General features: G+C 41.6%; 1 protein-coding gene across 5 annotated transcripts in view; it reads right to left on the bottom strand.

Annotated features, from left to right (window-relative positions):
• NEK6 (NIMA related kinase 6) overlaps window positions 1–27484 on the bottom strand; it is a 117271-nt gene that overhangs the window by 3985 nt on the left and 85802 nt on the right. For all 5 annotated transcript variants that reach the window (XM_034793958.1, XM_034793961.1, XM_034793960.1 and 2 more), the window contains 2 exons: window positions 16995–17089; window positions 4765–4878 (listed from right to left, as the gene is read on the bottom strand). In XM_034793958.1, the coding sequence (XP_034649849.1) occupies window positions 4765–4878; window positions 16995–17089 (209 nt within the window). The remainder of the gene's footprint in view (window positions 1–4764; window positions 4879–16994; window positions 17090–27484) is intronic.

The raw sequence follows: 27484 nt of genomic DNA, 5'->3' as shown, positions 1-27484 counted from the left end.
ATAAGAATGGCCCTACTGGCTCAGATCAAAAGTCCATCTAGCCCAGTATCCTGTCTTCTGACAGTGGCCAGTGCCAGGTGCCCCAAATGGAATGAACAGAACAGTTGATCATCAAGTGATCCATCCCCTGTCGCTCATTCCCAACTTCTGGCAAACAGAGGCTAGGGACACCATTCCTGCCCATCCTGGCTAATAGCCATTGATGGACCTATCTCCATGAATTTATCTAGTTCTTTTTTGAACCCTGTTATGGTCTTGACCTTCACCACATCCTCTGGCAAGGAGTTCCACAGGTTGACTGTGCGTTGTGTGAAGAAATACTTCCTTTTGTTTGTTTTAAACCTGCTGCCTATTAATTTCATTTGGTGACCCCTAGTTCTTATGTTATGAGAAGTAGTAAACAACACTTCCTTCTCTACACCAGTCATGATTTTATAGACCTCAATCATATCTCCCATTAGCTGTCTCTTTTCCAAGCTGAAAAATCCCAGTCTTATTAATCTCTCCTCATATGGAAGCTGTTACAGACCCCTAGTCATTTTTGTTGCCCTTTTCTGAACCTTTTCCAATTCCAATATATCTTTTTTGAGATAGGGCGACCACATCTGCACGCAGTATTCAAGATGTGGGCGTACCATGGATTTATATAGAGGCCACATGATATTTTCTGTCCTATTATCTATCCCTTTCTTAATGATTCCCAGCATTCTGTTCGCTTTTTTTGACTGCCGCTGCACATGGAGTGGATGTTCAGAGAACTGTAGCCATTTCTAGTTGTTTGTTTTAGGGAGGGAGTCTATCACGACAAGAGAAAATATTTGGATGGCTCAGCTTTAAAAAGCCACAATTCATTTTAAGGAGCTTTATTAAAGCAGGCCACTTGTCTCTAACTACTCAAGCCTATTCATTTTATCTGGAGCTGAGCATGCGGTCAGTGAGAGATTCATGGGATTAGGAATCAGCCTGCAGTGTAACACATTAGCAGAGCTCAACCTTAGCTTCAAGATGGGTAGTAGAGAGGCAAAAGGGAGCTTTGCCATTAGCTCCCAAGGATGACTGAGAAACATTCAGCCCTGTGGCACAGGCAAAAGAGAGACCAGTCAGCCTCATCTCAGCTCGTACCCTCAGCGCGTGAGGAGACGCAGGCTGCTTTTTCATATTGCTCACAGGCCAACAGGCAGTGACAATGTTAGAGCGGGCTCGAGAAATGACTCTCTGAGGCTGAATCGGAGCGAGTAGAACAGCCATTCGCTCTGGAAGGAGAGTGCGTGTATTCAAATACAAAATGACGAAGTCACCCATTTTGTCCTCTGACGCCATGATTACTGCTAGAACAAGCTCTGTCTGAGGCCTCTTCGACGGCAGATTTCTCCCATAGACTACTGCGGTGGCCTGCTCCCTGAACCATCTTCACCGTGTGCTTGGGTGGTTTAGGAAGTCCATGTGCTCCCACCCCTGGCCATTCACTCGGACAGTGTCACCATTTGGGTATTTCAGACCGTAAGAACTAAAGCAAACACGGCTCAGACTATACTCATGTTCCAGCTAAAAAAATTAAGCTTTATGGCTTCATGTAACAGCAGCAACTAATACAGTGAAATAAGCCAGAGCCAAAGGGCTAGCCCTCTCTCAGGCTGCGTCAAGCGTTCAGTTAAGTGTATGAACACCATCTGTAGTCTAGTTCTCTGGGACCTCGTGCGTTTGAGCTTTAAACCATCCTTCTCACCCTGGATTGTATCACTATACTACACACACACTCTTTAGCAGTGCCAGAGGGAAGCAAACAGACAGTAATTGTAAAGACAGGAAACACATCTGTCAACTTACACTAATTCCTACTGCCAGCAGGCATATCATGAAGTGCATGCTACACTAGCACAGCAAATGGAAATGACTCTTTATGAAGGCTGTCTGGAAAAACAGCACTTTCTAGAACAGTTTACTTTTTTTTTTTTTTTTTTAAAGTTGGTTGCTTAGCAAGAATGCAAACTGTGTGAAAACCAGAAGCTCTGGTGTCTCTTCAGGAACACAGTGCCCCTTAAAGCCGAGACCCTACCAGGTATGTGCACACCAGACGGCCAGCATTTAGAGTCTGTTATGGTCAGGACATTATGGCTATATTTCTTGCCCACACAGCAGGACAACTGAGAAATAAACCAGTTGTTTGTGACAGACTTGCTGACTCACAACTCAGGGTAGGAGGTTAATGCTTAGAACAGATGCTCTGAAAGAAAGCAGCATGTGTGTGTTATCCTTCACCTGAAGAGGTGGGGGAACTGATTGCACATGTACATTCTTATCTTACTGCACATTTGCTTTGACTACCGCGTAGGGTGACCAGACAGCAAGTGTGAAAAATCAGGACGGGGTGGGGGATAATAGGCGCCTAGATAAAACAAAGCCCCAAAAAATCAGGTCTGTCCCTATAAAAATCGGGACATATGGTCACCCTAGTACAGTGGTGCCTTTGGAAACCTCCCAGAATCCACTGCTTCCGTAAGGCACTTTGGGTTAGGTATCCAGAGGGTACTGAAATGGAAGTGGCTGGTGTGTACCATTTGAGTCAGAGCTGGTTCTATCCCACCGGTCGAGTTAGGAATGGTTCAGCTCTCTAGCACAGACAGAGCCTCTGCCTGCAGGCTCAAGGAGACAGCACCATGCTAGTCCAGCTGGAGAGATGCTGTCCTTTGAGAAATGGCACGCTTTAAACACAAAAGCTCAAATTCTGGTGAGTAACGTGAAATTATCGGATGTCCCTAAGAGTTCAGTCTCCCCTCAGTGACTGACACCTCCCACACGTACCTCTTTCACTAACAGTGCCTGCAGCCAATCCAAGTCTTTATTAAGGGAAAAAGTCTACTGGCTTGGCAGGCTTAGGGGTCTGTCCCCTCCAGGCCTGTGACTCCCATTAACATTACGGGACTGAGCTGCATCCATCCAGAGGAGAAATAACCCTGCAACCAGCACACACTGGACGTTTCCAGAAGTGCACACTTCATTTCACAAAAGCTGCTGTGTGCAATGGAGCCGGAGCCAGAGCCCAGCTGCTCAGTTTTGTCTAGTACTGTTTCCCAATGCTTTGTGCACAGATCTGGCATGGTACCTTTCCCTGGGAGCCAAATGTCAGCAGCTTAAGAGGATGTGCAAGTGAACTGGTTGCCAATTAAAGTGCTCTCAACCCTGTTTCATTTATTTTGTTGTGTCCGCTTTCTACAGCGTTTACAGGGAGATTGGCGTATGCCACAAACACAAACGGGAGGTGAGGACTAGAGCTAGTCACTGTATGGATGCCCCATTTTTTGAATATGCAAAACTGATTTCCAACCCCCTTTGTTTTATGAACATTCCAACTCCTTCCTTCCTCCAGCATCCTGTTACCTCTAACTAGTTCAAGAGTATGTAAAACTGGGTGGGGATATTTCTCTAATCCCTGGAAAGACACACACAGGCTGAGTTCTCTACATCAGCTGCATCTATTTAGTTTGTTGCTTCCCATTTCTACCAGGCACACTAGCAGCCGTCGTGCAAACTGGTAGCAAAGATGTTCTGAGCATCATCACAGTCCCCTTCCGGGGAAGAACCTTGGAACACACGTGGACTGTCTGCTAGCTGCCCTGGATTTTATTTCCCCTGTACCCGGTCTCTCACTGCACGGAGCTCTGCTTCTACTGAAAAACTGGTTGGACACTCTCAAGTACCTTAACAACTTCCTTTCAAATACTAGGCAGCTATTTCTGAAAGAAGAAATGGAGGAAAAGAACTAGTTGTTTCAGGGCGATTAACACACTTATCAGGAGACCTGGTTTCCCGTCTGATTTAGGTCCACAAGAAATGGATTTGGTGGGCTTCAGTCTAGCTGACATTTGGCCACATTGCAAAAAGTGCCACACAACTGCAAACGAACGTGGTGGCTGCAATTGGATTTAAGCACAATGGCAAAGGGGTGGGCATGCACAGCAGCAACCTGTGATATAGCTCGGTCCAACCACTGCTTCTCGTCTCTTGCTTTCATCGCAATAAAATTAACCAGACGTTAAAAAGCCTCCATATGGCTCCTGCTTGGATGCTTATTGTACTAGGCTAATCACTTCCCTTCCTCCTTTTAGTATCATTTTCCCCTTGTTATACATTTAAACAAACTGAGGACTTTATAGGCTAAATTTAAACACTGTTTTATGGTATGTTAATGTAGGGAGAGGTGACAGGTTTTCCCAGGTTTCCTTGTCGTGTTTTGCTAGTGCAGGAGTGCTCCAGAGCAGATCGCTCCTCATTATTGGAAACTTCCTTTTGTCCCCCATTGGGCTCTAGTCTCAGAGGGGTAGCCGTGTTAGTCTGAATCTGTAAAAAGCAACAGAGGGTCCTCTGGCACCCTTAAGACTAACAGAAGTATTGGGAGCATAAGCTTTCGTGGGTAAGAACCCCACTTCTTCAAATGCAAGCCACTTGCCCACTTGCCACAGGTTCTTACCCACGAAAGCTTATGCTCCCAATACTTCTGTTAGTCTGAAAGGTGCCACAGGACCCTCCATTGGGCTCTATTTACTTTGCTGGTGCTTGGATACCATGGTGAGAGGTGTTTTAGCCAGCTGTATGCCAATCTAGAGGTCCCCAATTCTTTTCAGGTGTGTGGAGGGGAGGGTCTACTTCAGATACGTCCACAAAACACCTCCCCGTCTTCACGCACACTCTGCCCCACCCCGGGATCAGTTATTTTACCTTCACTGGTCACCACTTTCCAATCTGAGCATCATATGCCCAACTTACCTTTTCCGAATAATGTTCAGCTGGAAGAGGGGGGTAGTCACATTGTTCTATCTTTTGGCAAAGAGAAAACAGATTCATTTTATCTCCATAGAAAGGACTCTGAAGAGCTGCCATCTGTAGAGAAAAATGGAAGATAGTTTTAAACTGTGAAGGGTTTAGTAGCTCCCAGTCCTGCTGATTTGCAATAGCAAGTTTTGCTCTGTGACAGTGCAGATGATTGATATTCTTGCTCTCTGACAGTGTACACAAACAGATACTGTTGCTCTTTGAGACATCAGTTTGTACACTGACAAGCACCTATTACCAGATGTACAGCATACCTGCCGTTACCTCATCAGCCCTATGCAGTGGACATAAGCAAACAAAAGCTGTGTCGGGCAGCAGCAGTCGCACAAAGTACGTCGAGTCACAGAGCGCCCCGTCCACATGAAAGGCACGAGATTTGGTGTTTGCACAGTGAAGTCAGACCTCTGCCTGTCCCCTATGCAGAAGGCTGGAACTTTGGTTTACCATGCTGCAGGGACACACACCTAGAGGTCTCAGGCAGCTAAATTGGTTTCCTGGTGTCCCCAAGGGGTGAGTGCTAATTCTTGCAACCAAAGAAAACACCCATGTCGAGCAGAACAGAGATTCACAGACCAAACACCTCCCACCACTTTCTTCAAATGATCAATGAACACTCATTACACTTTCCTGGCCCTCATTACACAGGAGAGGCTTCTATGTTTTTCCCCAGCACTGTAATTATTTTTTCCTAAAATGTCTTACATTTGGGACCCTGTGAATGTGGATGGGCAGTGATTCTAGATGTACACCAAAAAAACTATAAATATCAATGTTTCTTAAACCAAGGAAATGGGATTTCAGTGCTGCAGGAAAATTATTGCTCCAAGCCAATTGCATGAAGCGGAATATGATAACCTATAATAAAAATTATAATCTTTTAAAAGTAAAAGCCCTTTCGCCTTTGATGCATGTTACAGTTTCAATCTACTTCAGTTACAATCCTGTTCAGAACACAGCATATTTGCTCTCTGTGCCTGCTAAAATTTTAGTGGACTGCTGTAAAGAGCAAATTGATGCTTTCTGGACAACAAGCTGCTACCTAAAATTCAAAGTCTTATAAATAGGAACATTCCACTTGATTTTTTTAATAAAGCAAAGCCGCGTATTGTTTAGGGAAGAGGATTCAAAAAAGCTTTTGTAACCAGGCTACTGTGTCTTTTCCTTATCAGCTTATTTTTTTCATTTTAGTTTCTTTGGTTCATGAGCCCCATATCTCAATTTATTCAAACATGCCTTTTTTCATGGAGATAAATGGAAGATTCAAGCAGCCAGGATAACACGATGGAGGGGTTTTTGAGGAGCTAAGATACACACATGGTGTTTGGAGAGTTTTTATATATATATAAAATGTAATTAGGTCTCAAAAAAGAAATTGCATCTTTGTGGGAGGAAATCACTTATGCTGCAAGTCCTTAACTGAGAGCTCTAAATGAACTTTAAATGCTGAGCCCCAGTACCGCAGCCATGAAGAGACGTGTGTTTGTGCACTTACAAAATATGACATGACTAAATAATGCCTATTTAAAGTAAACATTGTGAGTTGAGTACCTTTTTGCTCTCTCTCTCAAACCACGATTCAAAAACAACAAGCCCACGATCCAGAGTAGGTTCTGGCAATGACAGGCGCAAGCCCAAGACCGTTCACCGTTACAACTGTCTCCAGGAACAGGAACAAATGAAATTCGCCATTTACATATTAGGGAACCAATAGCACTAATAAGAATTGTCTTCAAAGGGAAAACCAGGAGCTGCAGAGAGGCTCAGTAAGCAAGAGGCATGTCACCTCAGCATGCAGCCCACACGGTGCCCCATCTGCTTATTACTCCATAACGTTGTTCAAGTGCTTCTTGTCACTGTCACTAACTGTCACATGCCACACCACACAGCAGAGTAATACCTCCTCCTAATGAAGCGCTATTGGATAATTGTTGATATTATCTACTCTGTTTAGAAGATTTTTTAAAACCATTTTGCCGCAAGCTGCATCAAAACGGCAAGCTTTTCATATTCACGCCGGCTGAAGTTGATGCTTCTCTTCTCACTATGGTTTTAATAAGGGGCTATTTGATAATTGTTAGTCTTTTTCTCATTATCATGCACTGTGAAAGCTATCCAAAGAATATCATCTTGTTGCTGACACACGCAGCAAGCTCCCAGCAGAACTTAAAAAAAAAAAAAAAAAACTCAAGACACTCTGCTCTGAAATTCTACAGTTTAGATACATACATTGACAGATTATTAGTGATTTGAGGACAGAAGTGCAGCACACGAATTACATCAGGTTTTGAAGACATTGCTTTCGGCCTTGCTCTGTGCAGTTAATAGAAGGTTTTTAACTCAGTCAAACCTCACCAATACACAAACCAGATCATTCTCACAACAAAACTGGTGGACTCACTCTACTTCCCAGCAGGTGTTTTTTGTGTTTTTTTTTTTAAACAGCAGGATTGTGCAGTGCATTTTACTAAGAGTTCACTAATATACAAAATATGTCCCATGTATTAGCAGAGCAGGACAAATAATTAAAATTAAAGTATACTTGGGAAAATAAAAGGACTAAGTACATTTTGTCGGACTGTAGCCACAATTTTTATTGGTACACTACTCACTAATTTGCCATTAATGGAAAAGAGTTCCATTATCAACTTAGAGAAACAGTGATGCATTTTCAAATGTAAATATATTTCAGGTAGTTCTTACCGGTGTCATATGTCAGATGTCCAAACATGCTTACATATGGCAACTCAGGTGGGATTTTCAAGGTACCTAAAATTACTCTGAAATTCAATAGATGTTCCCTCAAGCTCCTTTGAAAATCCCAGCTTCACTTTTCTGGTAGATTTCCAGCTGTAGCTACTTTGTGTAACATGTAGTTAGGAATGTTTGCAGAGTGAAATCTAACATCATGTCCCCCTGTAGCAGCCAGCTAGATATGCCTGGTGAACAAACAGCAATTGCAGGCTGGGAGAACATAAGAAGTGCACATGATGCACACAGGTAAGAATCTTTAGTCAGTGTCTATTTTGTATGTTTTTGTGGTTCGGAGTTTCACCAATTATCAGTATACACTGTAGAATCTTAAATGTCATCAGTGATAAACAGTATCTTCAAAGAGCAAACTGACACCAGTAATTTAAAATAAGAAAAGGGAGCACCGATTCCATGGTTTCTCTGAGTGACGGTGATGATCTGTGTGTTACAAATACAAAGGTGAGTCAGGAAAACGCTAGCCAAAAGCATACAAGATAGGTCTCATAGAGTTAAATAAAGAGTCAATAATCCCTGGAAATCTGAAGATCTTTCAATTACAATTAAAATCCCTGTCCGTAGCTCCTTACATAGTCATATGCAAAGTAAAACAAAAAATGAGCACAACGCTCATGTTCTTTTCAAGACTGGCAAATAGAAAATTAAAACTGAAAAAGAAGATGCCTTATAAATTCTGACTAAAACGGCCAAGAATGCGAACTGGAAGACTGTGAGTCCAGGCATTCCAAATGTATTGCTAACAACAGTTTGTGATGCCACATTTGGGTTTGCTTTTGACATTTTGGTTAGAACAATTACAGCAGAATGGCTGGATCTCCATTTAAAATTGACCACCACACCGCATGACTGGTTTAAAAAATATGAAATCCTGTTAGTGTTTAAATTGATCATCTTGTTAAAAGTGCTAAAGCCATCGCTTGTGGCTACATTCTGGAAACTGAGAACTTATTTTTATCCCCCTGAAGTTATCTGGATGACAGATTTCCAAGGGAAGTGGGGAATGAAGACACCTCCCATTATTTTGAGAAGATTTAATAAAAATCAATGTGCGATTGTAAATGTCACAGTAAGATGGTACTCTATGACATAACAACACCCTCCCCCAATATTACTCAAGTGAATTCCAATTGACATGCATGTCTCTGAAGGTAATTTGTACATTAAATCTCTCGAGTTTATCTCCAAAATAAAGTCTGAAAAGAGGTATCAGAAATGATTCATAACCAGCCAAGCATCATTATTTTTCCACTTTTTATCCCAATGGAAAAAAAAAGTTTTTTATTACAAGAAATCGGCATGACTAAAATAAAGATCCTTCAAAGAGATGTATAGATTTGATTTTTCAAATAATCTAAACAAAGTTTAAAATGTCTAAAAAGAATAACTTTTTATTCACTACCTTGCATGTTGTCAAGTATCAGGGGGTAGCCGTGTTAGTCTGTATCTACAAAAACAACAAAGAGTCTGGTGGCACCTTAAAGACTAACAGATTTATTTGGGCATAAGCTTTCGTGAGTAAAAACCTCACTTCTTCGGATGCATAGAGTGAAAGCTACAGATGCAGGCATTATATACTGACACATGGAGAGCAGGGAGTTACTTCACAAGTGGAGAACCAGTGTTGACAAGGCCAATTCAATCAGGGTGGATGTAGTCCACTCCCAATAATAGATGAGGAGGTGTCAATCCCAGGAGAGGAAAAGCTGCTTCTGTAGTGAGCCAGCCACTCCCAATCCCTATTCAAGCCCAGATTAATGGTGTTGAATTTGCAAATGAATTTTAGTTCTGCTGTTTCTCTTTGAAGTCTGTTTCTGAAGTTTTTTTGTTCAATGACAGTGACTTTTAAATCTGTGATAGAATGACCAGGGAGATTGAAGTGTTCACTTACTGGCTTGTGTATGTTACCATTCCTGATGTCCGATTTGTGTCCATTTATTCTTTTGCGGAGGGACTGTCCGGTTTGGCCAATGTACATGGCAGAGGGGCATTGCTGGCACATGATGGCATATATGACATTAGTGGATGTGCAGGTGAATGAGCCCCTGATGGTGTGGCTGATGTGGTTGGGTCCTCTGATGCTGTTGCCAGAGTAGATATGGGGACAGAGTAGGCAACGAGGTTTGCTACAGGGATAGGTTCCTGGGTTGGTGTTTCTGTGGTGTGGTGTGTAGTTGCTGGTGAGTATTTGCTTCAGGTTGGGGGGTTGTCTGTAAACGAGAACTGGCCTGCCTCCCAAGGTCTGTGAGAGTGAGGGATCATTTTCCAGGATAGGTTGTAGATCGTGGATAATGCGCTGGAGAGGTTTTAGCTGGGGGCTGTATGTGATGGCCAGTGGTGTTCTGTTATTGTCCTTGTTGGGCCTGTCCTGTAGTAGGTGATTTCTGGGTACCCGTCTTGCTCTGTCAATCTGTTTCCTCACTTCCCCAGGTGGGTATTGTAGTTTTACGAATGCTTGATAAAGATCTTGTAGGTGTTTGTCTCTGTCTGAGGGGTTGGAGCAAATTCGGTATCTAAATTCGGTTTAGCTATCTAAACTAATACCTGCCACTGGGGGCTATAACAATGGTACCCTCAACTCATCTAACAACATTGTCAATCTTTCCAACCACACACTTAGCCCAGCAGAAGAGTCTGTCCTATCTCGGGGACTCTCTTTCTGTCCCACCATCCCCACGAACATGATACAGTTCTGCGGTGATTTGGAAGCCTACTTTCGTCGTCTCCGACTCAAGGAATATTTTCAACGCACCACTGAACAGTGCACTGACCCACAGGAACCTTCCTACCAACACTACAAGAAGAACAACTCTGCGTGGACTCCTCCTGATGGTCGAAATGACAGACTGGACCTCTACATAGAGTGTTTCCGCAGACGTGCACAGGCTGAAATTGTGGACAAACAACATCACTTGTCCCATAACCTCAGCCGTACAGAACGCAATGCCATCCACAGCCTCAGAAACAACTCTGACATTATCATCAAAGGGGCTGACAAAGGAGGTGCTGTAGTCATAATGAACAGGTCAGATTATGAACAGGAGGCTGCCAGGCAACTCTCCAAGACCACATTCTACAGGCCACTATCCTCTGATCCTACTGAGGAATACCAAAAGAAACTACACCATCTGCTCAAGAAACTCCCAGCTACAGTACGGGAACAAATCTACATGGACACACCCCCAGAACCCCGACCAGGGGTATTCTATCTGCTACCCAAGATCCATAAACCCGGAAACCCTGGACGCCCCATCATCTCAGGCATTGGTACTCTGACAGCAGGATTATCTGGCTATTTGGACACTCTCCTCAGACCCTATGCTACCAGCACTCCCAGCTATCTTCGAGACACCACCGACTTCCTGAGGAAACTACAGTGCATTGACGTTCTTCCTGAAAACACCATCCTGGCCACCATGGATGTAGAAACACTTTATACCAATATTCCACATGAGGATGGACTACAAGCTGTCAGGAACAGTATCCCTGATGAGGCCACAGCAAGCCTGGTGGCTGAGCTTTGTGACTTTGTCCTCACCCACAACCACTTCAGATTTGGGGACAACTTATACCTTCAAGTCAGTGGCACTGCTATGGGTACCCGCATGGCCCCACAGTATGCCAACATTTTTATGGCTGACTTAGAACAACGCTTCCTCAGCTCTCGTCCCCTAGTGCCCCTCCTCTACTTGCGCTACATTGATGACATCTTCATCATATGGACCCACGGAAAGGAGGCCCTTGAAGAATTCCACCTGGACTTCAACAATTTCCACCCCACCATCAACCTCAGCCTGGACCAGTCCACACAAGAGATCCACTTCCTGGACACTACAGTACAAATAAGTGATGGTCACATAAACACCCACCCTATACCGGAAACCTACTGACCGCTATACGTACCTACATGCCTCCAGCTTCCATCCAAGACACATCATACGATCCATTGTCTACAGCCAAGCCCTAAAATACAACCAAATTTTCTCCAACCCCTCAGACAGAGACAAACACCTACAAGATCTTTATCAAGCATTCGTAAAACTACAATACCCACCTGGGGAAGTGAGGAAACAGATTGACAGAGCAAGACGGGTACCCAGAAATCACCTACTACAGGACAGGCCCAACAAGGACAATAACAGAACACCACTGGCCATCACATACAGCCCCCAGCTAAAACCTCTCCAGCGCATTATCCACGATCTACAACCTATCCTGGAAAATGATCCCTCACTCTCACAGACCTTGGGAGGCAGGCCAGTTCTCGTTTACAGACAACCCCCCAACCTGAAGCAAATACTCACCAGCAACTACACACCACACCACAGAAACACCAACCCAGGAACCTATCCCTGTAGCAAACCTCGTTGCCTACTCTGTCCCCATATCTACTCTGGCAACAGCATCAGAGGACCCAACCACATCAGCCACACCATCAGGGGCTCATTCACCTGCACATCCACTAATGTCATATATGCCATCATGTGCCAGCAATGCCCCTCTGCCATGTACATTGGCCAAACCGGACAGTCCCTCCGCAAAAGAATAAATGGACACAAATCGGACATCAGGAATGGTAACATACACAAGCCAGTAAGTGAACACTTCAGTCTCCCTGGTCATTCTATCACAGATTTAAAAGTCACTGTCATTGAACAAAAAAACTTCAGAAACAGACTTCAAAGAGAAACAGCAGAACTAAAATTCATTTGCAAATTCAACACCATTAATCTGGGCTTGAATAGGGATTGGGAGTGGCTGGCTCACTACAGAAGCAGCTTTTCCTCTCCTGGGATTGACACCTCCTCATCTATTATTGGGAGTGGACTACATCCACCCTGATTGAATTGGCCTTGTCAACACTGGTTCTCCACTTGTGAAGTAACTCCCTGCTCTCCATGTGTCAGTATATAATGCCTGCATCTGTAGCTTTCACTCTATGCATCCGAAGAAGTGAGGTTTTTACTCACGAAAGCTTATGCCCAAATAAATCTGTTAGTCTTTAAGGTGCCACCAGACTCTTTGTTGTTTTTATTCACTGAAATCAAATGGTAACTGGCCAATATTTCTTGCAGTGTCAGACTTAGGAAACCCTTTAAGTTGTGGACAATGTAGACAGCAAGTACAAAAATGCTTTTCAAGCCACATCTTGCACACACATGATTATACTATTACCACCACAAAAGCATATTTATTTTACCAAGTAAGTTAGCATGCTAGGACGCTTAGACTACTATGCCATGAGAGGACCCTATTGTGCAGCAAAACTATATCTTAGCATAAGGCTAAATACGTCTCTCCAAACAAAATCCGAGATCTTCTCTACAGCAGAACTCGTACCTGGGAACAAACTTAAAGCAGGCTGATTGAGAACTCACTTTGAACACTGATCAGTGATGGGGTAGCAGCATTTACCTTGGGTTACTGTCAATATTGTTCTTCTCACCGGTAGGGCTAATGGTGCAAATAAAAGGCAGCAAAGCTTCAACTGAGCAACGCTTTTACTGGAAATCTCACTTTCAGGTCAAATCTGAACAATTCCAGCTATATTTAATGTAAATAAATAAATAAATTCTTAAAAGCCCAAGTTTCCCTCACAATAAACCTATGAAGAGTCGTCTCTGGGATGCATTTCAGGTGATGGAAACACCATACACACCCTTTAGATACCGCTACACTTTATAGTTCCATTGTGCATATTACTAGAATCTTTAGATGCATGTAAAGCAGCAGGCTTTTTTAATTGGTTTGTAGATTCAGTGGCTATAAGTCCAGAAGGGACCAATGTGTTCATCTGGTGCGATCTCCCGCACAACACGGCCATAGGATATCCCTGAATTAATTTCTGTTTGAATTAAAGCTCATCTTGTAGAAAAACATCTAAATCTTGATTTCAAAATTTCCAGTGAAATCCACCACAACTTGTGATAAGTTGTTCCTATAGTTAATTACGCTCTGTTAAAAATATGTTGCTGCTATTGCTTTAGGACTCTGAATTAATTCAAAGTCCTTTGTATTCCTTTCCTAGAGGTCACATGAATTTTAAGCATGGACCCAGGAACATTTCACTCAGCTGGAGTACATTTCCACAATTGTTTGTGATAATGAGAGCTTTGAACCGAGTTGCTGCTTTCCTCCTTTTCCAGTACGAGGCTATCACACACTGGTGTTAGCACTTAAGTTCCCTCTAAGCTGCGCAGCCGTGCAGCAATCTATTAAGTGCCGCACAGGCACTTAGGGCTGAGGCGGGGAAAGGCGCCTCTCCCCGCCAGCCGCAGCCCAGCCTCGGCCCAGGGGGAGAGGCGCCCTGGCCCCAACCTAGCCCCGGCCCTGCTGTGGCCAGGGGAGAGGCGCCTATCCCGCCGGCCCCAGCCCTGGAGCTGCCGCAGCGGGGACAGACACCTCTCCCCTCCAGCCCAGGTGCTGCTGTGGGGAGAGAGTGCTGGGGGGAGTCCTCTCTCCCCGCTGTAGCCCCAGGGCAGTCTGCACCCCAAGCACTTCATCCCCGGCCCCACCCCAGAGCCCACTCCACCCAGCCGGAGTCCTAACCCTGCACCAACCGTCTGCCCCAGCCCCGAGCCTGTCATCCCCAGCCCCACCCCCCAGTCTGCACCCCCAGCCAGAGCCCTCCCCCCCACCCCTGCCGCATGAATTTTGTTATATGCACCAGTATATCACACATCACCTCCACATTGGTGCACATAACAAAATTAATTCCGCACATGCCTGGGAAACATTAGAGGGAAGACTGGTTAGCAGCGCTTTTTTATTAGGCTAAAAGCCCTCTTTCCCGTCTGGCCACATTGCCCCGAGTAGGCAGCATGCGCAGGACAGCTTTTGGCACATCTTAACATTTCTTAAACAAATGCTAACACACCCCTATGTTCTCATGGCTAAATAGATATGGAAATGGTGCTATGAGCCAATCTGCAGGATTCTCCAACTCTGACAGGAGTGGTTTCCTTAGTGAGCTTGTGCTGTTTTAAAGCTCCATTTTATTGATTGATTAATATTTGTATAGAGGGGAAAAGTGTTCAGTTTCCCAACTGCTTTTCTTGTATGGTTGTCTCACAGATTCCGAGGTAAGATCTCCTTTTGGACCTTCGGTCTGCACCGTACAAACCCCAGTTGAAAGGCACTATTCACAATGATTTTAGAGACAAAATGGCTCTGCCAGATTTGCTTCCACCTTTCTGGCAGTGGAGTCTAACTTTCTAATCAACTTCCCTCAGCCCCACATGCTACCTTACAAGGTCCTCCTGCACCAAACTGGGGATGAGAAGGCACAGAGAGGGACCAAAAACTGGCAGGACAATTTGTGAGAGAGGAGCAGCCAAGGAAATTACCTTCTACATTATCTGCTTCCTGGATCTAAGTCGTCAACAACAGTCCAGCCAGAATGTTTTTTGTCTGTGGTCTGCATTATTTGGCAAATGTCTGGCAACTCCCTATTGACCGTGGTGTACAGCATCAGACCTGTGTGTCCCCTTGGCCCACCCCTCTAATCCCTAATGGAATTTCACACACAACTCACTGTTATGATACACTACTATCATCTCTGTCCAAGCAAATCTACTTCTCAGCAGGTCCAGCAGCTCTTTGCTTAGAGACCACCACGACCAGTCCTTGGCCTTTACATTCACTGCAGCCGTTCACTGCATTTGTACTAAATCCAGCCTTATTGTTTTTCCATTAACTAAACTCTGTGACACATCTCCTGCCCAGGGCAGCAGGTAAACATGCATTAGCAGTCTATGGAGCATCTGCATTTTCTTTACCATGGAAAAAACCACTTCAGGTGGGTATGGGTCAGTGTTTAGATACCCACGCGACAGGCACCTAAAAACCGATATGCAGATACATTTGGCCCAGAACGTTTTTAGGTACAAATACCAAAGCCATAATTGCATCGAAGCAGACAATGTTGGAGTTCTCACAGGTAAGCAGCACAGAGCTGTTAGACTCAAGCAGCGCTGCGCTACTCCCAACGGATGCTTAATCCCTCGAGCAGGATTTTATTGATTTACTTCATTGGCTTCCCAGCACCGATATTTCTCTCTCTAGCTGCACACCACACAGCACTTTCACATTCTGCCAACAAATAAATCAACTCCTATTGAGCTGTAGGACTCAGGCTTGGTAATATACTAATGATAGGACATTACCTTGTTAAACAAGCATTTAGCTACGCTAGACCAGTATATTCTTCCCAGCAGTAAACAAACAGTGACAAACACTTAACTCTGGAGGGGCAGAGGCCTGCCTGGTTTGCTTTTAAGATAAAATTATCTTTAAGAAAAAAGAGCTGTAAAGGGTTTGTCTCCTTTATGCAGAAACCTAGCTAGAGTTGTTGTAGTGTCTGATCAGTTTATGCCAGGTATTTGTATTTTGATTTTTTTCACGATTGTGAAAAGTTGCAATGATGAACATTATTTCATTTTGACAATCCTTTAATTAACCAGGAAACAATAACCAAAATACTTAAGCATCCAAAGCTTTGAAGTGGCCCTGGGTTATACTCAATTAAAGTTTAACATTATAGTGGGCTCTTAACTGAAATTTTTGGGGGGGAAAAGTTGTACCACATACTTCCTAAATTTTGGCTACCCTCACTTGAGCCCAAAGCAGTTCCCATACATTTATAATGTAACCTTACTATTTGTTTAAATGAATAAAAAAAATGTATGGATCTCAAATACCATTAATTGATCATTTTTCTGAACACCTGAAAAATCGAATGGCAGTGTTCTTACGCAATCATAGTATCAAGAGTAACTTCCTTCTCACGCTTCATATATCTAGTATGTAGTACACCCGAAGTACGTAAAACTGCATGTAGTTCACACGAAGGATCTCTGCTTTGAAAAACTATATTCTTACATGCTTTTGCATGGCTTTAAACACTTTAAAAAAAAATCTAACTAAATCCTCAGCGGGAACAGTAAATTCATTCAAAAAAATCACAGTCGTTTTCTTCATCGAGAGCTCTGGAAGGTCAAAGTATTTCAACTCTTCAGAACTCACTGCTCTTTACATTAAATAACACTGAAATGACACGTTCGGTGTTTAAAACAAACCGAGTACTTAGGAAAGAGGTCTAAATACGCTCTTCCAATCATTGCCCAGCTTACAGGAGTAAAGAATGAGACAAATTGGCTAGCTTCTATCTGTATCTCCAACATTTACTGTGATTCACTAAACCAGCTTTGAATAAAATCTGTTTAATATCTTTTTTTTTTTTAAATACTCAAAAAGAACTCAAGATGACTAAGATTTTATAGGATTTCACAGGAATCAGATGTAAACAGGACTGAGTTAAACTGTTTACTTCAATTCATTCCTGTTTTCTTTTATTATGTGTTTGTTTATGCAAAGATGAAAAAGTTAGAGATGCTTACCTCATACAATAAACAGCCCAAAGACCAGATATCAGATTTAAAGTTATAGCCATTTTCATGTATTCTTTCTGGGGACATATAGTATGGAGTTCCCACTGTAATAAAGCAAGCAAAAAAACAAAACAAAACAGGAATTATCTTTCTAAAGAGCAACAGAGTTTGATCTATATGAAGTACAGATATTTACCTTTGTGAAGAGCAATGGCTCTAGCAAAGCTGGCAAATCACACATTGGAGATAGTTTGTATAATTATGAAATAAGCAATGGTTTCAAAAGACTATGGAAGAAATATTCTTTTTTAGAACCATAATAAGGTCAAAAAATCAGATAAAGAACAGACAGGCATTACTGTGATAATTTTATGGTTTTTGAACTTTGAGGAAAACAAACAATCTTCTTTTCTACCCTTCTGGGCACTTTTGGAATGTATTGCTTATATAGAACAATGGTAAATGATCACTCTCCACTTGGTTCATTCAACGGCACATGAAGCCGCAAGTTAGATGTCATGAACATTTGCTACTAAAACAGGAATCCTGTGACAGGATATCAATTGAATATGTTCACTTGACACACACTGAACCAACTGTCTGACAGACCAGCTCCAAATATGATAAGATACCTTTCCTCTAACGAGCTCTTTGAGATCTCAAGAGACCATTTGCTGCAGTGGAGAAACAGCAGTAATAAAGTAGGCATTCAAAAACTTTTCTGAAAGAGCCAGGATGATCTATGAAATTCCAGAATTAAAAACTCTTTTGCAGTTCTCCATCATATTAGGAGCTATGAGCTTTCAACTCTGTTTCCAAAGTTTGTATTTTCTAAAGCTAAATTTGCCAGGGCATCTTTGGACAGGAGTTTGAAATAATGACTAATAAATCCCTTGTACCAGTGAAACTCATTTTTATCCCAAATCAACTTAGTGGGACTGAAAATACAAGATACCCTGGTATCCTCAATTACATCCAATAATCCTCGGACACTCCATTTATAAAAAACATCCAGGGTTCGGTTACTATCTTTTTTTTCTTTCTCTGCTTGTCAAACCCTCTGTTAATTGTTCTTTTTCGGATCTTGGCATTCCTATCTAACCTTCTACTAATGACCTTAAAGTGGCAAATGTTAAATTGCCTCTCATGTTAAATCCACAATTTCTTCATTCAAAACTCTGGCTGGAAATAAATTGTAGGCTTTTGAGCAGGTGTAAGTCAATGGGCCTTTCAGGTGCTAGACCATGCAAAATTAAACAGAAACAAGGTCTACGAGTGAGTGTGAATGTTGGAAATGAAAGGGGTGGAAGCAAATTATAACAAGTACTAGTAGCTCAAAGCCCATGCTGTCACACACTTGGGCTAAGTAATCTCAGCATTCTCCCTCATACAACCAATGAAACTGTTGCATGCAAACTAGCTGTAGTGGGTGATGGCTGATTGAGTTACCTCTGATATCACAATAGTCTAGGACTCTTGACATAGATAGATACGTTACTATAACTAAAAGCCTGTTCTGTCGCATGGGTGTACTGTAATTCATAAAGTCAAAATGGCTGAGAACTTTAAAAACTGGATGGTAACACACCGCAAATCTCAGTGAGGACTGAACCTGGTAATATTCTAAACAAAAATAGTTCTCAGCCATGCTTGTAGCTGATTCCATCAGTTCACACTGACTCATCAGACATTCTAGGCTGCAGAGTGACAATCCTGGATTCTTATTACACAGATTTTAGTAAAAAGAACAGGAGTACTTGTGGCACCTTAGAGACTAACAAATTTATTAGAGCATAAGCTTTCGTGGGCTACAGCCCACTTCTTCGGCAGTAGCCCACAAAAGCTTATGCTCTAATAAATTTGTTAGTTTCTAAGGTGCCACAAGTACTCCTGTTCTTTTTGTGGATACAGACTAACACGGCTGCTGCTCTGAAACAGATTTTAGTGTGAAGAGCCTTCCTCCTCAACCTTGAGGCTATACTGAAACAAGCTGGGAATGTGAGAACTAGTTATTCCAGCTACGGACCAATTACAATCTCTTGCATATTTTCGGTTATTGAAATAGCCAATGCATTTCACAAGCCCATAACCTCTAGCTCACATCTTCTATTACTTTCATAACTCACCTGGTTCCCAGGAAGGAACATCTTTCTAGTTAGGTGATCAGATCTACTTACATTTTGAGTTTGTAAAAACCTTCCCTTGGGCAATTTAGGCCAAATTCATACCTGATTAATTTCACTGCCTTCAATTTGGCTCTATACATACAGACTCGCTCCATCAGCCAAGTAATCAGTTTCCAAATAATCTGATTTTGTAAAACTTGAACGTCCTACAACATGAATGGACGATTTCCTGTCATATGGGCAAAAGGGGTTCTCATTATTCACCCCTCATCCTGTGTGAAGGAACATGGGGTAATCCAAATGTGTGTCAGTCTTTCACTAACCCTTCTCTAGCAGAAGCATGGCTACATAGGCATACAGATGCCATGGTCATCCATGGTGAACTCCTAGGGCACAAATGGGAGAGGTCTGAGTCTTTGGTGCTGAAGGCACCAGGGTGGATTCCTGCTCATAACAGAGATATCTGTATGTGTACATAGCTACGGTCATTACATTTCCACCCCATATCTCCATTTTACCTTCCTATCTCTCATACACATTGATTCCCACCCTCGTCTGGGAGCTATGGCTGCAGCATGGACCCCTGCAACCCCAAGGTTTTGATCATCCTTGAGATGGTCATCCATTAGGAAAGAGTTTGTGAATGATGCAGTATGCACCTAACTCCAAACAGCACTCCCAGCTGCTTTCAAGATTCACGTGGGTAGCCTCGAACCCAAGTCTTCCCCATAATGCGTGGTGAGTCTCGAAGTCTACCAGTGCCAAACCCTAGCCATTTTAATACTGGGCTATTCACAAGGAGTACTTTAATATACTAAGCATATTGTCAACGCAGGAGCTGTCAGATCTGTGTGATTCACATAAAAATAGTAAAATGAAATAAAACCTACTGCATGATTGTGAAATGTATGACATTATTGGATTAATTCATTACAGTTCTGATAGGAAGGAGGATTGCTGTACCTGACTGGATCACTCATTTGGTCCTCCAGTTTAGTATTCTGCCTCTGGCAGTGGCCAGTAACCAGTTACCCATATCTCTTAATCTTAGCTTGCATTTATGGTTCATTCAAATAAGAAATTACATGAATCTGAGTGAGGTATGCATCTCTAGTTGGAAACTTAATTTGCACAAATTTAACATAGGTACATATTGTGTGAGAGGGAACGTGACTTTCAGAAATTATTACATCTCCATGCCTATCTGCAAGTCTCTCCCTATTACAGCATCACTTATTAACCCAGTACTAATATTCAGTCTAGGAATAGTCCAACATAGACCTTGACCCAGCTTTGGCCTGATTTAGCTTCCTGTAAAAGGCTGCTGCACATGGGATAGACTGGAGCCCTCTCATTAGTTACTAAACCTTTTAATGAACTGCATGGAGTGACATAATGGGAGACAACAGAATACTGTGAAAGCCGACAGAGCTCAGACCTCCTATGGATCTCCTCCTATTTGCATGTAAAATGAACACAGTGGGCCAGCTGAGCACTTTACATAATTCCTGAACACTTTTTCTGTTTAAAAAAAAAAAAAATTGCATTGGGCGCACATCATTTACACATTTCTTCTGTTTAAAAACATGCAACTGCAGCAGAAGCTCAAAGTTATTCACTCTCTGAAGATCGTTGTGAAGAGTTTTCATAGTTCTCCACTGAACACTGATGTACAAGACATTTCCCCACCTCTGCCTTCTCTATGCTTCTCCTCTTCTCAGATCTGCCAAGAAAGTTACAATACTGGAAGGAGCCAGAGAGAATGCTACCCCGTTACTGTCTGTAATTAACTGAGTAAATTCCAGAACATGCAATGGAAGGAATAAACATGGAGAACATTAATACTCTTATTCCCATAAGTCTCAGTGTGTCAGAATGCTTTGGTGCCACTGGTGGCCTCCAGCCTTAAGTGTTCTTGAAATCGGTTGTTCTGGGTCACTGCATAACAAGCTCACAGTAAATAACAGTGTGTGGGCTTGAAAGTTATGGCCTTGCCTTCCATGTTAGCATGGGTCTGTTTGGAAGGCTTTGTTCAATTTAAAATTGTCGTTTCGAATAATGCCTGAAAGCGACCTTCGATCAAGGCAGAATGACAGTGTTTATAATACGGATGAATGCGTCATATTCCTTATTTGATTTTTGTGCATTAGGCTGTTCCATTATATTAAATAGGTTTGTGGGGCAGCCCATGCCTGAGCCGATTCTATAAACTCTACCTTGCACATTTACCTATCATTACTGTAGTGTTGTCAGCAAATATACGAACAAGCAGGTCTCTGCATTTCAAAAATGATACATTAATTTTTAAATAAGTGTCATGATAAAAGACTGACAAGCCCAATTCTCTTTATGGCCTGTCCAACATTATGTGGGAATCTCCTGTAATGAGCATCTTCTAGAAAACTGCACAAGACTTCCACTTTAATAAGCCAGGGCTCACCAATGCATTACATTAGTCAATTTGACAAGAACAGTCTAATCGGAGACTATTAATCAGAAACTTTCTTTGGCATTTGCCCTGCTGAAAATACCAAATATTGTTCAGATTCAATATTAATCACCAGCTGGTAGAGTAATGCCTCTTAAGTTATAAAGGGCACAGAACAGTACAGAGGTTTATGACTAAAGTCAGCATCTTCCCATTCCACTTCTGAAAGTCTAAGCACTTCTCTTGAACACTGCCATACCTGAGTGGTATCAAACCAATGCTTATTCCTTCTATCATAGGTACTGTATTTGCTTCAGCTAAACCACGCCAGGACACCAGAACACCTCTGGGTCATTTGTAACATCCAAGTGAAGAAGAGGTTGATTCTTCAGCAGGCAGATTATGGGCAAAGGCAGCACTGTAAATGTAAGATTCATATTCCCTCCCTCTCAAATATTCTTTGAGTCAAACAGGGAGTGAGAGATTATGGAAGCCAACTGGGAATAGGAAGACTTAGGTTCTTTTCCCAACTCTGCCACTGAATCGCTTTGGGACAAATGGTAGGTCACTTCTATGCCTTGGTTTCCCCTTCTGTAACACGGAGGTGACAATGCTCACCCATCCTTGTAAAGCACTTTAAGGTAGCATGAGGGGCGTTTTCTGTCATTATTAAAATCATCACTGCTGGCTTCTTGGTTTTAACGTGAGGTTTTTGTTTGTTTTAACTTTTCATATGCTGGGTTATATCAGAGTTCTTTCCTGTGCAAATACAATGTATTCAGGGATCAGAGTTCCTTGTGAAACTGTTTCCTGATTCCTCACAAACTGAAACAAGGACAAAATCTAATTTATACTGTTAGGGTTCTCCCTCTATTCTTCTACTCTCTTGTGGCAATGTTCTCTCACCCACCCCTCCCATTGCCTTCAGGCAGACTGTCAGACTGAAAAGGGTGCAGAGGTTTTAAAATATTTTAGAGGTTTATGTGGTTTTGAAAAATATAGGAAATTTAAGTATCTACTTGAAATTGGTCAATCAAACTGGCTGTGATATAAACTAAAAGGCAATTTGACAAGGAAATACTGAACTGAACTGAACTGTGTTTCTGAATCTATCGCTTTGCTTTCTCCCAGCAGGGAACAGAGTTCTGAATATGAAAGAAGAACCTAACAAATTCTGACCTTTATTGTGTCTTTACAGAGTATTCCCACTTTCAAACCAAGAAATATCAGAGCACAACATGGGCCTCCAAGGGGTAAAACTGATTAAAGCATTCCTTCATTCCAGAGATGTTCCCACTTCTCTCCAAACAAACTTTGCAATGTTTTGAAATATTTGTGGTTTTTGAAACATGCTCATTACATTTGAAAAGGCGAAGACCAGGCCTCAGAAAACTCAGATGCCACACAGGTCTAACTTAGTTTAAGAAATGTTTCAAATAAATAATTTAAAATGTTGAAGACTGTTGTCTTGCCATTGATATGCAAGACACATATTGAAGTGTCATAACCACAGAGTTAGAAAACCACTTTTTAATATGGTTCAAGCACAATATCTACTTAGTACGAATAAAATCAAAGGCCCTAATTCAAAGAGGAAATCAGCACCCACAATGCTCAAGTGACTCATCTCTTAAGATAAACCTGTAAATTGTTACATAGGGGAATTTACAGCGATCCTAAGGAGGAGTTTAGTATTAACATTGCTACATGAGGGTCTAAATGCCAAAACAAAAGTTTTCATACTTTGATGCACACTTACAGAATCTTAATCTTCCTATTGAAAGGCACTGAACTCTTAAGACAGTTCACCTATTCCTTGTCCTTTGTAATCTATGGAAACCTTAAGAAACTATAACACCCATCAATTGTCTCCTATTCTCAAACATTCCGGATAAGCCCGGTCTGCAATAATGGAAGTGTTCAGTTGAGACTGGATGCATTGCAGCTTCTGCTGTTACAAGAAAAAGAAAAATCCAGCAACAGTTTGAGAGACTCAATCAAGTCAAATTGAGACGGCATTGCACTTTAGGTTGCTCTTGCTTTACTCATTCGTTAGTTGTAGAACTACTGCAGGATTGCTGAATTTTTGACAGGAGACAAGCATGCTGTCTCCATAGCAGAGTCTATGCAGATTCTTACAAGCAAGATAAAGGTGAAAGAATGGTCAAAAGCATGAAAGAAGTTTCCTCTAAATTCCTTCAAGTATCACCCTGAAGTACAAATTCCATTCCAATAACTTAAAGAAAGATTTGATTGAAATCTACTTATTTCTACAGCAAGAAGATTACATGCAAATAAGAAAAGGAATTATGAGAGATTAATGCAACAAGTAGATTCGAAAGAGTTGTGATACAACACAGACAGTATTCCATTAGGAACAATCCACCTACTGCAAATAATCAAAAATCCTTTTATCTGTTATGTACTCTATTTATACCTATTAGCCATAACTAGGGTGACCAGCTGTCCTGTTTTTAAAGGGACAGTCCTGTTTTTGGGGACTTTTTCTTATATAGGCGCCTCTTACCCCCCACTCCCATCCCGTTTTTTCACAGTTGCTATCTGGTAACCCTAACCATATCAATAAATTAACCAACAACTCTTTGATTACAAGTTTGCATTTTATCCCACAAATACTATACCTACTGCTTATACCGAAAGAACAAACTTGCTCAGAACACTGAAAAGATGGGCATTAACATTTTAAGCACAGGTTTTCTCTGTCCTTTGTTTCTCAATGAGGCCCCTTTTCTAGTCATTGCAGTTCTAAATGCACCATGAATCTGCTTGGAATGGCACACTGGCTTGGCAAGCAGAACAATGGGGACCAGTGTATTTGTGCACCAGATCTTCTCAAGACAAAAGGGGTACTCCCTGGTTGCCCTCTAGCAGAGTAGAAAACACAGAAGGAATGTGTGTTCAGCAACCCACACGCAGTCTGATCAATGGCTATTTGTGTGTTCTGTTTTGAGAAGGTCTGACATGTATGGTGGTATTCCCAAAAGGAAAATCTGCTCTGACACGAGGAAATTTGAGTCTATTTGGCAAAAAAAAGTCAACATATATTTTTTCCCCCAATTTTTTTATGCAAACCTGCAATTTTGGATTATACCACCAGACACAGGATTTTCACTAATAAAAAAATATAGTAATTAATTTAACAAAAAAGCAGTCAATTTTAACATTGATGGAAATTATCTATAAGCTATTTAATTGTACCAGGTAAATGTTTTGGTGCATTTAAAAAGAAACCAAAACTACATCAATTCAGTGTTGAATTTTTAGTCAATATTTGACCATATTCTGCTGTTTACAATCTTCTCTTAGAACTGTCCCAACTTATGCTGTGGGACCTATTTAACAGCTTTAAACAAAGCACGACAGAATACCATGCACTGATGATTTATTCCTCTTTTTGCTCATCTCACAGAGAAGTTCACAAAAGGAATGATGAAATGTATAACATGGTCTTTACAACGGGGTTTCAAGACAAGTTTAAAGAGCAGCATATGGAAAAATAGTACGGGAAAACTGCAACCCTGCCCATTCCAGTTATTTGCTGGAAGAAAGCCACTGTAACTCTGAAGCTGCTATGCACCGTGGGTGGGAAACAACACAAATCCACTTGTTACATCTGATTTCACTTTTGTTACTGGACAGGAAGCTTTAGGTTAAATTTAGTAACTTCTTGTACCTAGCAGTGAAATGGGAGTCAAAGGGGTACCATATGGTACAAAAAGGGGAAACACCTAAGCAAAAGGAAAGATTTTAAATGTAATTATGCATGCACTGCAATAAACAAAAGAATTGGAATGTATTTTTGTTTTTCGTGAAAATGGTTAAGCAATATTTTCTCCAAAGAAATTAATTTTAAAAAAAATCCCACTCACCAGAGACTGTTTCTCTCCGTTTTGGGGGAAAAAATCTTAATAAATGGAAGTTTTAATTATATGCATCTCTATTCTCCTTTCCAGCTAAAACCTGGGATTTATCCAGGGAGGGAGAGAGCAATTTCTTTAACTGGGGACAGGACAGAAGGGCAGCACAGCTACCTGGCAATGGCAGCTAATAAAATATCCTTTAGCGAGTAATTCAGCTGCAAGGGTTTGCTTTAAAATGTGGAAGATTTCAGGTAAAGCACTGAGCAGTGAAGACTGCTCCCTGCAATAACATAGACCTCGAGAACAAGGGATCTCTACAGTGAAAAGAGCAGCAGCAGAATATGTGGTACCCTACAAGTTCCCCCAGGTTATTCCTCTAACCATCCAGGAAAAGTCGATTTCACCATTTTATTTGTGGGGTTTACCATTCATCCAATACACTTCCCTTCCTTATTCATACAGGGTGCTGGTTTTACTGCAGTCAGGGCCAAGTGGGACCCGCCTGCATCCAACTTTTCTGTGTGTTTGTTCATGTGTTTTTGTAGGTCTGTCTATCAGGAAGTGGACCTCACTTTCTCTCGTTTTACGAATGCAGACTATAGTGGTGAAACAGGAACCTCAAAATCCAGCCACATAATTTGTCGTGCAGCCTGCTGTTGCTCCAAGCAAGACACTCGCTTGTATCTTGTGAGCTGTGTATGGGCAAATCTTTCATTTTTCTTTCATTACCCCGGCGTGTACTGTCACTTAATTTTTATGTATGCAATCCTTCCTGACAAATATGATCTGCTGCCTGGTAATTCGTTTGACGTTCATTCTGTTCCTTGCTCTAATTATGGCTTCCATTTCTGACATTGAGGCGGCTGCGCTGCCACAGCCCGATAGTACACCTGTCAGACGGGTTGTGGTGCTGCCTAATGCCCTTTTATGCCAGTCTGATATTAGGAAATACAAAGAAAGAAAAAAATTAGACGAATATATTTGCATAAGCCGTGTTCAATTCATGGGTCAGCAGCCTTAGAAATTATGGTTCAGGGTGGTTGCTAGGGCAACATGGCTACAGGAAGTATCAGATACCACAGACTAGGCCTGTATAAGATCATATCTATGTATATCTAGCTACCTTAAATATAAATATATATAAAATATCATTCACACTTACTAAAATGTAAATTTCCAAATGAAAAAAACCTTTTTAAACCAGACTCTCTTTCTTGCTGCTATAAAACTACAAATCTAGCCAATTACGTAAAAACAGCTATTACTCCAAATATTATTTTTCTCCAAACAAAATATCTTTTGAACGTAAGAATGTACTTTTTATTTGGAAACAAGCATCACTGTCAACAGCTCTTTCCCCCCTGGAAACCTGGATTTTACCTTTTCACATTGGTTTTCATTTTGCTTTCGGGATGCTATTTCTTTGGAGGAAGGGCAGGATCCACACAGAGGAGCTTTAACTCCTATTACATGCGCTTTCTGAATTAAGAAAGAGGAGCTCTGATAAAGGTCACAAGCCTGGTTTACATGTTCGGCCAGTTTCCAAGCCCCAATTTATTCTTATTAATATAATAAGCACAGCAGTCAAACTAGATAAAATCAAATTATTGGACATGATCATATTTTTGCCCATTCCTGATGATGTGATTTTAACTTACTCTGATGGGGATTTTTTTTCTCTTTTTATAAATACATTCTAGACTGAAATCTTACAGTAAAATAAAACTCTCCTAATATTTTGAGTACATACATTTTAGAAGTACCTCGCTTGCTATTACATCTTTTTATAACAACAAAGGTTCATACGTCATCTCTGTTTTTCTGTGTGCTTAAAAGCCTCACTGGTGTATGTGACACGATTACCAAATAAATGTCGATTCAGTGCAGGTAGTAGCAATTTAAGCTAGGCTCTTCTGCGGAATGTGAGAAATGGCACAAATACAAAGTGAAATGAAATCAACACCTTGTGTAGTCCAAACTGACCTTGGGAACTAAAGGTAAAGAACTTAAATAGAGCTACTTGCTCTTTAGTGAGATAAGACTCGAGTATTTTTGAACACGTTA

The sequence above is a fragment of the Trachemys scripta genome, chromosome 17 (assembly GCF_013100865.1).
Source record: "Trachemys scripta elegans isolate TJP31775 chromosome 17, CAS_Tse_1.0, whole genome shotgun sequence".
Taxonomy (NCBI): domain Eukaryota; kingdom Metazoa; phylum Chordata; order Testudines; family Emydidae; genus Trachemys; species Trachemys scripta.
The sequence above is the reverse complement of the archived record's forward strand: the minus strand, read 5'-3'. Positions and strand labels throughout refer to the sequence as shown.